General features: G+C 44.7%; 1 protein-coding gene across 3 annotated transcripts in view; it reads right to left on the bottom strand.

Annotated features, from left to right (window-relative positions):
- The window catches only part of THSD4 (thrombospondin type 1 domain containing 4), a 572,998-nt gene that overhangs the window by 8,371 nt on the left and 550,391 nt on the right, over positions 1-14,236 (bottom strand). For all 3 annotated transcript variants that reach the window (XM_024128852.3, XM_024128851.3, XM_024128853.2), the window contains 5 exons: positions 13,434-13,563; positions 12,258-12,462; positions 11,514-11,687; positions 9,688-9,861; positions 4,123-4,302 (listed from right to left, as the gene is read on the bottom strand). In XM_024128852.3, the coding sequence (XP_023984620.1) occupies positions 4,123-4,302; positions 9,688-9,861; positions 11,514-11,687; positions 12,258-12,462; positions 13,434-13,563 (863 nt within the window). The remainder of the gene's footprint in view (positions 1-4,122; positions 4,303-9,687; positions 9,862-11,513; positions 11,688-12,257; positions 12,463-13,433; positions 13,564-14,236) is intronic.

The raw sequence follows: 14,236 nt of genomic DNA, 5'->3' as shown, positions 1-14,236 counted from the left end.
CGGCATGTGGGATCTTCCCGGACCGGGACATGAACCCGTGTCCCCTGCATCGGCAGGTGGACTCTCAACCACTGCACCACCAGGGAAGCCCTCAATTTTTTAAATAGAGTTTTTTTGGCGGGGATCAGGATCCACATCAGGTCTGTATATTGCAGCTGGTTGACATGCCTTTTACGACTCTCAATCCATGGGTTCCCCTCCCCTGTGTTTCTTCCCCCTTGTACTTTATTTGTTGGAGGAACTGAGTCATTTGTCCTGTAGAGTTTCCCATAGTCAGGATTTTGCTGACTGCATCCCCATGCTACAGTTTGACATGTTCCTCTGTCTTCCTGTAAATTGGATCCAGAAGAGGCCTTAACAGGTGCAGATTTGATTTTTTGTGGTGAGACTACTTCATAGGATGTGTATGGTTGTCTCTCTTTGGAGGAGGTCAGCAGCCACTGATGAGCAGATCCATTAGTTCATTTGGGGTTGAAAATGGTGATAATATCCTAACACCTCTTCTTCTTTTATAAGCTGAGAATCTAAAGAATCCCCACCCCTTCCTCACATATATTTACTCTCTGCTTACCCAGTGGTATGGCTTGTTTAGGAGAGACAGGGTAAATTCTTGACTATTTTCTTTTATATATCAGTTTTCAGAATAATGAGTTGGTTCCCCTAACATCCTCCAGTGGTGGAACCTCTAATTAGCTTTTTTTTATCATTACAAACTTATTATAGATGGATGGATTTAAACATATGTGATGTATTTCATTAAATCCATGGTAGTTATTATTTTTACTGATGCTCACTGATGCCCCATCAATGGCTATCAGGAGCCCAAAAGTTGGTTCTTGAGCCCTTTGGACATGAACTCGTCTTTGAGAACCTCCTTGCTACCTGGTATGGAAAGACATCCCGATCTAATTTATACCTATAACAGTCACAGACCTGGAATCAGCCATTTCTCTAAGAATTCTTGGTTCCTTTTAGTGGGGAGTGGTATTTTTAAACCATATTCTGGCTGATAGGCATGCCGTTTGCTACTGGGTTGGTCATTGTTTCCTGGCTCTTTCAGTGGATAAAACAGGGAAAAAATTTTTTTAAGATAAATTAATTTGTGAGTTCATACTGATATTTCTAAATCAAATTCAGGACAACAGGTTTTTCACTTAAATCTCTTCTACTTTTGGTCTGTATCTTCTTTCTCCTAAGTTGAGAATCCTATTTCTCAAGGATACTGGGGATAAGAGAGCTATACTATCATACTAGCGTATTTACTGGTACATATATTATCACAGTACCATAAAGTAGATTATTCATTTACTTTATCACCCGTTATACACCCAACCATCTCAGAACACAGGACAACAGCTATCACTAAAAATGTGATTATTGCAAACAATACCAACATTTTTCTGCAGTCCTTTTTGTCCTTAGGGATGGACAGTCAAATTACTGTAGTTTACAGCCACATGCAAGAGTGCTGATGCCACCAGCTGCATACATATTTAGGTTAATTTGTTTCATTGCATTTTCCATTTTTAGGGATTTCTTTTTTAAAAAGAATAATTTTGTTAAAAAAAATTTTTTTTTTTGGCTGCGTTGGGTCTTCGTTGCTGTGTATGGGTTTTCTTTAGTTGTGGCATGCAGGGGTTACTCTTCGTTACGGCGCACGGGCTTCTCATTGCAGTGGCTTCTCTTGCTGCGGAGCACGGGCTCTAGGCACGTGGGCTTCAGTAGTTGTGGCACACGGGCTCTAGAGTTTAGGTTAATTTGTTTCATTGCATTTTCCATTTTTAGGGATTTCTTTTTTAAAAAGAATAATTTTGTTAAAAAAAAATTTTTTTTTTGGCTGCGTTGGGTCTTCGTTGCTGTGTATGGGCTTTCTTTAGTTGTGGCATGCAGGGGTTACTCTTCGTTACGGCGCACGGGCTTCTCATTGCGGTGGCTTCTCTTCCTGCGGAGCACGGGCTCTAGGCACGTGGGCTTCAGTAGTTGTGGCACACGGGCTCTAGAGCGCAGGCTCAGTAGTTATGGCGCACGGGCTTAGCTGCTCTGTGGCATGTGGCATCCTCCCGGACCAGGGCTCGAACCTGTGTCCCCTGAATTGGCAGGTGGATTCTTAACCACTGCACCACCAGGGAAGTCCCTGTTTTATAATTATATAAAATATTTACTTAGTTCCAAACTCAAATTTATAAAACAAGGTAAACTAAAAAATGTCTTGCTTCCATCATCTTTGCTACTATAGTAACTATATATTTCATAATAGTTTCAGTTCACTTATTTATTTTTAAATTTACGTGCAGAAAAATTCATTTTTTGTGGTGCACAGTTCTGAGTTTTGACAAATTCAGAGAGTCATGTATCTCCCACTGCAAACAAGACAGAACTTTCATCAAACACAACAAATCCTCTTGTGTTGTCCCTTTGTAGTGAGATTCACCCTGCCCCATCCTCTGGCAATCACTGATCTGGTCTCTGTGCCTATAGTTTTTCCTTTTACAGAATATTATGTAAATGTAATCATACAACATACAGTTTTTTTTGGGGGGGGGGTCTTTCTTTCATTTAGCAAAATGCATCTGAAGTCGTGGGAGGTATCAGTTCATTCGTTCTTGTTGCTGAGTGGTACCCCATTGTTTGGATGCACTGCATTCTGTTTATCCACTGACCTGCTGAGGGACGTCTGGGTTGTTCCCAGGCAAGGCAGGTGTCTTTGGAGTTGGTGGCCTTTGACGTGGCCTGGTGAGTTTGGCCCTTTCTAGACTCTCTAAGCAGAATGGCAGAAGAAAATAGTGATCTGTTCCTGCTTTCTCAAGGGCCTTGGCCAATATCAAAATAATAAAATGGTATTTCCCAGAAGCTGGCAAAACATCTTTGAAACTCAACACCTCCTTTATTCCCATTTGCATCCGAGGTGTGGTTCACCACCTACCCAAATGGCTGTCATACACTGTCTGAAAACAGAATTCTCAGCTTTTATCCACATATTTTATAAGAAAATCCCTTTGATCACCTTTGAATGATTTTGAGGAAGGCTCTGGCCTCTACTCTGGACTCACCTACAGCCACTGCTTGATGATCTTCCCTGACAAAAAGCAGAACGAACACTGGTCCCCTTGGGTCCAAGTCATATGAAATGGTCACTGGGAATGATAACCCCTGAGGAATTTTTCTGTTTTAGGAAGTTTCTTAACAATAAACTCTTTCACTTGAAAAAAAAAAGAATTTTATCACTGTTTCCATCCTTTTCCATTTCATTCCTTACTAACCTAGTTCTCTATTCACTCTGTCTCTCTGTAGCTCTGTCTTTCTTCATTTACCCTCCTTCCGTACAAAAAGGATTTGAGATGGCTTAAGAAATACATAAGAGGGCCACAAGATAAAAAATAAGTGAGGAAACTGGGGTAAAAAGAAGATAAAAGTAGGAAAGAGAAAGAGAAGCCAGAGAACATTAGCACCTATAAGTCACTTTGTATATTCTGATAAACTCTCTCTTAGAGACGGGCCACAGTTTTGGCTCTGAGTTTCCTAGTAGCCAATTCAAAGAGAAAAACAGGATCAGTCCCATAATCCATATTGTCTATAGGATTTTTAAAAAGTGTACAACACACACACACACACACACACACACACACACACACACAGGTATGGAGGCCTGACAGAAATTCCTCCAGTGGGATTTATAACGAGATCACTTCATGATGTATTCTCAACAGCATCCCTGAATCCTTTCAGCCATCAATCCTCTGCAGCAGTATTTCTCAAAATGTTGGTTACACCTGTAGCCAACTCACCTAAGGAGCAAATTCCTTGTCCACGTTGGACTCAGAATCGGCCATTTCAAACAGATCCCAGCTGATTCTTATGCACACAAAAATTTGAGAGTCACTATTTTATGGCCTCTATAGTTTAGAAATCAAGATTGTCCCAGTCTCAGGCTCCCCACTCTCCACCAAGCAGGCTGAGTCCGGGGCACCCTGGCTGTGACCAAGTAGAGCTGATTGCTGCAGGGAATCTACTCAAGGGCTGAGCCCAGTGCCTGGTACCCAGTAAGTGGCCCAACAGTGAGGGGGGAGGGGGGAAGCATAATGATGTACTAACACAACCTCTACGCAAAGCTCCGGGACTTACCATGCTCCATTCTGTGTTAAACCATTTGGCTCCGCAGGGCTTGAGGTGGCAGGATTGCTGGCTGGGGGGTCTCTCCAGGAAGGAACATTCATAGGGGTCCAGCACTTCAAAGGTGTCAGCGTTCTTCCTAACACAAATCACCTCCCTCTGTTGGGTCCCGCTCCCACACTCGATGGAACACTGGAGAAAGAAGCAGAGAAAGATGGGTGTCACATGACGGAAAGGGGAAGAGAACTACCATCCATTGAGCGATGTTTACCAGAGCTTACCATCATTGATTCAGTGAGGAAGAGCCCGAGGGTGCCCGGAAAACACTTCTGGAGGAAAAGTTGCACACAGATTCCAAGTTTCCTAACACTTCTGTGTCTGGAATGGAGAGTGGGTGCCCTGAGTTCTCACAGCTTGAGGATGCTGGCTGCTGAGATCCTGGCACCCTCGGTGAAATATGAGTGAGATAGTGTCCCGTAGGCTTTCCCACAGAACATACCAGCCAGTCAATTTGGTTTTGTCTGGTAGACTCTTGACACCTCTCACTGTAAAACAATGAACTAACATTCTAGTTTATCTGTCTTTTAGGGGAGGAAACTGGGAATGAATTCATTTCCCAGAGTCTGCATGCCTCTGGATGAAGGGCTACGTTAAAATTCTTTGGGACACACAAAGCTGAGAAGACCACAGACTTGGGACAATGTCCCCTGTTCAGCCCTCCACTCCCAACAGGGCAGCCAGCAGGAAGCCTTTGTCCGCGGAGTCCAATCCCCTGGCTTCTTACTTGGAGCTAAAGCTCGCTGGGGTTGCGGCCACGAAGAAGCCAGTCAGATAATTACACGTCTTGGTTCATTGTGTTAGGTTATGGAAATACGATGCATGTAACGGCCTATAAGTTATTCTGTTTAGTATCTATTACTTTGTAAAATGTTTTTTGTTCATGTTTGGTGTACTCTTAATACCTTTGATTACAAAATTTTACAAGCTGTGATCTATATACTTTTAAAGACTTTAAAGAAGCTATTGCCTTTATGAATAGCCTGTAAAAATGTCTACAGCTGAAACTCAATATTATCCTTGCTTCTGTATGCAGGCACATGGTGAAATAAAAACAGGGTGGAAAAACCCACGTCACTACCCAGCAAAAGTACCCCAAACCCAAGCCAAGAGACTATGGATTATTCACACAGGGCATAATAAACATCTCCATCAGCAATTTCCACTTTGTGCCTTTTTTCTGCCATCTTCACAGACATCCAGAAAACTACAAGCCTTCTTAGTTTTTGGACTGTCTGCTCAGATGTTAGAGAGTAAATGTGATCCAGACACAGGGGCAGACAAGAAGGCTGCTCTTAATAGCTAACGACTGTGAAAGAACCATCCCCCCAACCCCCTGCAAGAACTAAGACAATCTAAGGGTGAAGTAAACCCAGAATTGACAGGGAAGAAAGAAAGCATCTGTGCATGAATAATAGACCTGGTGGAATATCTTATGAAGAAGAGTTGGGCTACTTTGTCTCCAGAGTAGAAAAAGACTCCCTGAGCCTGACAGGTCTCATTCTCTTGGGCTGGCTTCTCCACCAGCCTCCACAGGACCACTTTTAGCACCTGTGCTCACAACTTCCCAGGGAGTCTCTTCCCCTAAGTCCACATGAAAAGTCCCAGGAAAGGACTCCATTTGGCTCGGCTTGGGTCACATGTCCATCCTGGACTAATCACTGTGACCGGGCCTGTGGGGTGTTCAAGAGGTCAACTCTCATTCAAACCACGTGTCTGGAAGGAACATTTATTTTTATATCCTGAAGTCAGTTAATGTTTAAGACTTACTTTCAACAAATAAGCATGCTCTATTTCATTTTCTTTGGGGATAATATCAAATTCCCAGGGCAGGGAGGTGCCAGCAGGCTCTTGATAGTCTTATAAATTCAGAACGAAAACCTTGTCCACAATCAATCATGTCCTGACCCTTTGGATGACAGGCAATAAATTCCATGTTTCTAATCTTAGCAGAGATAAATGCTGCCTTCACCAGGATTCACGCAACTCTCAGTTCTCTGAGTAGGTCTGGAGTCAATAGGACACCCACGGGTAAAAAAGACCTGAATCCTGCTCCCCTTTCTTCTTCCTCAGACATTGGTGGGCATGTGAGTCGAACTGCACTGCTTATCTTCTCTGTGTGAAGGCTGTTATGATCCAGTATTACGATTTCACACAGGACTCTTCCCATTGCCTCAGTTTCCATGAATACTTGGTGTAATTAGTGTCCTGTACACAGTCCACTTGTGAATTATCTTTGGGGTTTAAATCCTAGGTGTTTTGCTACCAACAATGAGATAGAAACATTGGTAGAAGAAATAATAAACATGGAGAAAGGGAACTAATATTTATTAAGTACTCCCCATGTCCTAAGCAATGACCCTTTTATATACAGTGTCTCATGAAAACCCAACAGCAACTCTAAAAAGTTGGTATCATTATCCTCATATTTGGATGAGGAAACAGGCTCAGAGAGGTTAAATTACCTGCCCCAACTCAGAGAAGTAAGGTGACGCAGAACTGGGATCTGTTATCAAGTATGTCTAACTCCGATATCGACTTGGGTAGCATTGGAAGTACTTGAATTCTTTCTTTTCTGAATTTTTAAATATTTTACACTTTGTATTATAAAAATATTAAGGAAATTGGAGAAGAAAACACTTACCCATGTTGTTTATATAAAAAACTATACTTTGAAGTGGTTGAGATAGGGTTCATATACTTTCATATTCTGTTTTTCACTTGCCTTTATATTATATGTACTTTCCACATCTTCCTAATTAGCATTGTTCTTGTTATGTATCTTAATGAGTTACGATATACCATAATATCCCTAACTGTCCTGCTGTCATGAACATCTCTGTTGAAAAAACTTTTTTTTCTCCTGCTAATTATTTCCTTAAAATGAATCCAGGAGTGGGGTGACTGGGTGAAGGCAAATGAACATTTTTATGGTTCTTGACTTTTATTGCCAAATTGCTTTCCAAAGGGTTTGTGTTGATTTACAAGGACAAGGCAGTCCATTTCTTTTCAGGGTCTGTTTTTAAAGCTACTTAAAAGAAATAAAATTCTATATGGAGCCAGAGGTCCAGATAATGTGTAAATCATGATCATCAGCCAAAAAGTCTTTGGAGAACCAGCCAGCCCTGGGAGCCAAATACTAAATGGCCCAAGAACTCAAAATACTGATGGCAATCATAATGGGGCAAAGACGGAATGATTTTAGGGGGCTCATGTTCAATTTTGGAACCCTAAGGAAAAATTAATTAATCAATTAAGTTACTTTATTGAGGCATTTGGTATTATTGGTTCTTCATAATGAACAAACTTAACTTTTTCTATTTCTGCTTCGTTCCCCCAGCTTTGTTGAGATATAATTGACAAACAAAATTGTAATATATTGGGCTTCCCTGGTGGCGCAGTTGTTGGGAGTCCGCCTGCCGATGCAGGGGACGCGGGTTTGTGCCCCAGTCCGGGAGGATCCCACGTGCCGCAGAGCGGCTGGGCCCGTGAGCCATGGCCGCTGAGCCTGTGCGTCCGGAGCCTGTGCTCCACAACGGGAGAGGCCACAGCAGTGAGAGGCCCCCGTACCGCAAAAAAAAAAAAAAAAAAATTGTAATATATTGAAAGTACACACATGATGATATGGTATACACGTGCATTGCAAAAGGATTCTTACAGTCAAGTTAACACATCCATCACTTCGCATATTTACCTTTTTTGTGTGTATACGTGACAACACTTAAGTTCTACTCTCTTAGTAAATTTCAGTATACAATACAGTATTATCTACTATAGTCACCATGTTATACATTAGATCCCCAGAACTTATTCATCTTATAACTGAAAGTTTGAACCCTTTACCAACCTCTTCCTATACTCCCCAGCCCCAGCCCCTGGCAACCAACATTAAACTCAGTTTTCCTGAGTTTGACTTTGTTTTCAGATCTCACATATAAGTGATACCATGCAGTATTTGCCTTTCTGTGTCTGGTTTATTTCACTTAGCATAATGCCCTCCAAGTCCATCCATGCTGTTGCTAATGGCAGGATTTCCTTCCTTTTTAGAGGCTGAATAATATTCCATTATAAAGAAATACCACATTTTCTTTATCCATTCATCTGTCGACAGACACTTAGATTATTTCCATACCTTGGCTATTGTGAATAATACTACGAACATGGCGGGGGGCTGGGCGGTGCAGATATCTCTCCCAGATAATGATTTTTTCTTTCCTTTGGATATATACCCAGAAGTGGGATTGCTGGATCATATCTATTTCTGCTTTTGACACTCAAATACAGACAAAACTGACTTTATTAACAGTAATAGCACTAGAAGCTACAATTTATTGTGTGTTTATTGTATGTCAGGCACTGCACTACATACTTTGTACACATTACTTCATTTCTTCTAAAAATAACCTCATAATGTGCTTCATTATTGGCATTTTATAGACAAGGAAACCATGCTGGACCATAAGCTTCCTGAGGGCAGGGATATTTGTTTTGCTCAATGATGTATCCCAAGGGCTTAGAAGAGCACATAGTAGGTGCTCAATAACTACTGGGTTTTTTGTTTTTTTGAGATATCACCAATATCTGTTAAAATGGCAAAAAAGAAACAAAAACAAAAACAACTCAGACAATACCATGATCTGATGATACAGAGGAACTAGAACTTTTAGACATTACTCACAGGAATACAAAAGGGTACAGCCACTCTGGAAGAGCTTGGAGCTCTGTATTAAATTAAAAAACCATTTACTACACAACTCAGCAATTCCACTCCTAGGCATTGACCCAGGTGAAATGAAAACTTATGCACCCATAAAAAACTGTACATGAAAGTTAAAATGGCTTTATTCAAAATCACCAAACACTGAAGTGTCCCCCAACTTGGGAATCAACAAGTGTAGTATACCCATACAATGGAACACTACTCAGCCACAAACAGAATGAACTATTGATATATGGAACAATATGAATAAATCTCAAATGCATGTGTACTACATATAAGCAAAAGGAAGCTGACTCAAAAGGCTACATACTGTTATACACAGTAATATGAAATTTTGGAAAAGGCAAACTTATGAGGACAGAAACAGATGAGTGGATGCCAGGTGCCAGGTTTGAAGGAAAAATGTTGACCACAAAGGCACAGGAGAATTTTGGTGGGTAATGGAACTGTTCTATATCTTGATCGTGGCGGTAGTTACGTGACAGTAATGTTTGTCAATAGTGATAGAACTATATACTAGTTATAGGTTGAACTGTGTCCCCCAAGAGTTCATATGTTTAAATCCTAACCTCCGTACCTCAGCATCTGACCTTATTTGGAGAGAGGGTCTTCACAAATTAATCAAGAATAACTACTGTTGACCGAATGAGGCTCCAAAAGCATAAGTAGCTTCTCCAGGGCCATGGGTAGCACAGCCGGGGTTCAAACCCACCCAGCACCCCCGGGATACACCGAGCCCTATTCCCTGACCCAGAAACAGGTCAGGGGACGGACAGACACACCTGGTTCTGGCCACTCACCTGACTCCAGCTTCCCGCAAACCACTCCACCTCGCCCGTGCAGGGCCCGTTGTCACACGGGGTGGCCTCCGCTGGCCGGTTGTTCCCGCAGCCCTCCAGCGGCAGGCTGCTGATGTGGTTGGTCATACACACCACCGAGCGTGTCCGCACTCCAGCCCCACACTCTGCCGAGCACTGCGAGACAGCAAGGGGCGCCTTAGAGGGGAGGCCTCCCCGCAGGTTCTGAAGCCCCTCTCAAAGGATGCGAACGACAGCGCGTTTCCCTACCACCTCTTTCCCCTGGAAACCTCTGACCACTTCTCAGGCACACTTTCCTCCATTACGGGATATCAGTAGGGCACCCTGTCCTAGATTTTCAGGGACAGTCTTCTTTCCAAATAGCCTGTCCCACGGCTGTGATGAATACACTTACACTTGTCAGACTATTGTTTTGGCTTTCGATTTCGAAAGTCTATTCAGCAGCGGAATAGCGAGAGCGCGAAAACTCGGGCACGCCATCTGCCTGCTAGTAGCTGAGTCTGGCCTGGTCTGGGAAAGGACGGCTGAAGTCTGTCACAAGACATTGCTGCCTGATACTAAGGCAGATGGTTCCAGTCCCCGAGGGCCACAGCTATGGGAGTATTGGGAGGTGGCCTGATACAAAGGGAGAGCTGGGCCTGGGAACTGGACACATCAGTGTTCAGAGCCCTGCTATCTGTGTGACCCATGCTCACCTGGACAGCTGGTACAGGGACACATTCCTGGCAGGATGACTCAGAGTCTGCACTGTAACAGGGTTTCCAGGGATTTGTGGGCACATTACAGTCTGGAAGCACCCTGAGGGATTCTGCTAAGGGAAATGGTGCAGACCTGGCCTAATTGGGAGGGGAGGCATTAAGGACAGAGGCAGCCGCTAACGTCTCCATTCCAGTTAAACTTCCAAGGTCTTCTGAAGAATCCAGAAACCCAGAAACTGTTCATCTGATGAGCAGTCCAGCTGCCCTGGTCAGAATATGCCTACTGCCAGCCAATCAACAGCTTCCACAAGAAAAGGCAGGCAAAACTCATTATCTCCTTCCCTGCTCGCTCCTCCACCCCAACGTGCATCCTCGAATTCTGCTTAATATTTTTCCCTAACGTTTTTTTAAAATTGTGGTAAAATACGCATAACATAAAATTTACCACATTAATGATTCTTTAAGAGTACAAGTCAGTGGCATTAAGTACATTCACACTGTTGTGCGAACATCACCGCCATCCAACTCCAGAATCCCTCTCTCTTCTGATATAACTCCTATTTTTGTCTTTGACAGATGAATTCAATTTCTTAATGGCTTCCCTTGTACACAGGTAACTGGTGGGCTAATGATGAACCATATACGCCTTTGAGTTCATCCTTGACACCTGACACCAGGGACCCTAAGGCGGCTGGGCTACTGGGGAGGGGAATGGTGGGACTGGTTTTGAGTTTGTAAGAAGCAGGGAAGGGGGCCTGCCATTTGCTGAGTGCCTGTTCTATGCCAGGCACGCCCAAGATGTAGGAAAGGTGTGATGTAATCCCTCGCTTTATTTAGAATTTCATTATTTAATATTCGTGTGACGTGCAAAGGAGAATTAAATGAATTCTTTCATACCCACGTCTCGATCTTGGAGGCCCTCAGTCTTCACAGAAGGAGAGAAAGCCTACAGTAGTTCACCTCTGGGTTTTTCCCCAAAGTCAGAAATCACCTTTGGGATTCCAAGCTAGCGATTCGTCTCTGTGTGGTTTGGGGCACCTCGTGATGCACGGCTCCCGCCCATCAGCCCAGCAGACTTGGTCCCACCCGCACGCCGTCCGGCACGCTCACCCTCTCGCTCCACTCTGTCAGGAACCAGCTCTTGGCGCAGGGTCCCATGTCGCAGTTCTCAATGTCGTTGGGCCGGAGTTTCATGTTGCATTCCTCGTCATCGACCACGTCCCCGATGTTGCTCACACACTTCACATCGCGGGTCCTCTGCCCCACTCCGCAGGGCACCGAGCACTAAAACACAGCAAGCGCACGTCAGCGCACCGGGCAGTGCCAGCTCTGGTCAGGGCGCCCTCATCCTCGTTACCTGCCACCTGAGCAGAGGACGGGGTGGGGCGAGACCCCTGGGTTGCCGGGTCCCCTCTCAAGTGATGCTACCAGGGGAGGATCCCAGCCTGAAAACATCACACGCCTTCTAAGATCTGCTTGGATGTCTTGCCTACTTTGATCCTCTGGGCCTCAGTTTTGCCATCTATAAAATGGGAGAGCACGACTGGAAGGAGGAGTTGGCTCTAGCGGCCTTCGCCAGCCTTCACTCCACCGTGACACAGGAGAGAGAGGACACCTGTGTGCACACGGCTCCCATGGGCTCACCCTGAAAGTTGGCCCTTAAGTCTATCAGGATGATAGGATGGCCCTATCAGCACATCGTATGGTTTGCAGAATAGTCCTTCCAGAACCCCACAGGATGGGTCTTTCTGAAGAACCCAGGGTTCTCCCACGTCAGGTCTTGGAGGGGGGAAGCAGGAGGGTGGCGGTAGGTCTTGGAGGGGGATCTCCAGAGCAGGCTGGCCTGCTGCGTACCGAGGTCCAGTCCGTCCGGATCTGCCACTCGCTGCAGATCTTGAGCTGGCAGGTGCTGGTGGTCTCGGGCTTCTCCAGGTGCTGGCAGCGGTAGGGCTGCACTGTCAGGCTGCGGTTGGCATACACCTGGCGACACAGAACCTGGCGGTGCTGCATGCCCAGGCCACAGGTTTTGCTGCACTCAGACCACTCCCCGATGTCCCAGCTAGCTCAGGAACGAGAGATCGAGAGGGACCGGTCACTTCAGTCAACATGAAGAGAGCAACTTACACAGAAGTTGGCCAAGCCAACTTACACAGAAGCATCAGAATTGTTATGGGTTATCCCCAGCCCAGAGCAGTGCCTGGCAGTCGGCCTAAGACCGTCTGACTCCATAAAGAATGTGGCTCTGTTCCATATTCTCTTTACCAGTGATTAGGGCCCAGATTCCGTAAAATTATAGAAAACCAAGAAGGTACAAAAGATTTTTATCTAGTCAGAAAAATAACTCCAAAGATGAGTTTTATTACCCTGTAGAACATTAACCCACTTTGGAACTAACTTAGAAATCTTCTTCCAACCTTTGCTATTTTTCATGAACTATTTACACATCAGTTTCACATATTCTCCTCTGTTATCCTGCTTTGTCATTTCCTTAAATAAGACATCGGCACATGGGCACTATGTCTTCGGATGAGAATTATGTTCTTATTAGTTTGAGAATTATGTTTTGACCCCTTTTAGGGCTTTTCCTCCTTGTTCTTCTAAAAGTGTCCTATTTATTATTCAATAACTAAACCAAGACCTCTCCTGAGACACTCCCCAAGCAGATGTATTTGTGACTTACATTAGTCTTTCTTTGTACACAGCTCACCTGAGCACTGACTGCACTGGATTGTAACTCTTTGCTTCCCTCTTTGTTTTCCTTGCCAGCTAAAACCTAATTGCTCCAGTTCACCAAAGCCTTCCTGGGAGTGTGCTGACCAGTTAAAGGCTATGAGCTCCTGTGTTAATCCTGAAAGACAGGTGCCCTTGCTAAACAGATTGCATTTTATGCATAGACTAAGTAAGTCTCCTGTTTCTAAATCAGATGTAGGCTGATTTAAAAACTAGATTACATCTACTACTAGGGTCCTATGCACAAGCAACTAGAAGTGAGCTGAAAACAGGCAACCGAAACAAGAGAGGCCCTCTTACAAGGCTGGGCAAGGGAAGATGTTGCAGGGTTCCTCCTCCGGGGTCGGCTTCATGCTCGGGTCACAGTAGCTCTCAGGAACCTCTTCGTGAGTGTTTCTGTTCACACAGCGAAAAATAGGGTACTGCGATCCTGCAGGGACAAGGAGAACACACTCTAATGCTGGGCTATGAATGCAGATGCGCAGAGATCCGGGTGCTGATGAAGAAAAGCCTCAGAAACAGAACGATTCACACACACACACACACTCCTCCATTCCTGAGTTTACATGCAGCTCCTGCACAAGGGCTTTCCTAGGCACTGTCCGGGGCAAAGAAGAGCAGGAATAGTTCCTGCCCTTATAATCTATTTGTGGACATGGTTTGAACATGTTCAAAGGCAGATAAAAACAATTCCCCTAAGAGTTCAAGACAACAAGAGAGATCGATAGGCAGGGGAATGATTATAAAATGAACACAAATAATAACTTCTTGAAGGTTTTCCGCAGACATGAAAGAGAGAGGGTTTTGCAGAGAGAGGGTTGGTTTTGGGTAGCTGTGCACACGTGTGTCTTGGAGGGGGGCTCTGTCCAGGCCGCGGAACTGGAACAAAAGTGCATGGCAGGGCTTCCCTGGTGGCGCAGCGGTTGTGCGTCCGCCTGCCGATGCAGGGGAACCGGGTTCGCGCCCCGGTCTGGGAGGATCCCACATGCCGCGGAGCGGCTGGGCCCGTGAGCCATGGCCGCTGAGCCTGCGCGTCCGGAGCCTGTGCTCCGCAACGGGCGAGGCCACAGCAGAGGGAGGCCCGCATACCACAAAAAAAAAAA

The sequence above is a fragment of the Physeter macrocephalus genome, chromosome 11, assembly GCF_002837175.3.
Source record: "Physeter macrocephalus isolate SW-GA chromosome 11, ASM283717v5, whole genome shotgun sequence".
Classification (NCBI taxonomy): Eukaryota; Metazoa; Chordata; class Mammalia; order Artiodactyla; family Physeteridae; genus Physeter; species Physeter macrocephalus.
This window is presented reverse-complemented; position numbering and strand designations above follow the sequence as displayed.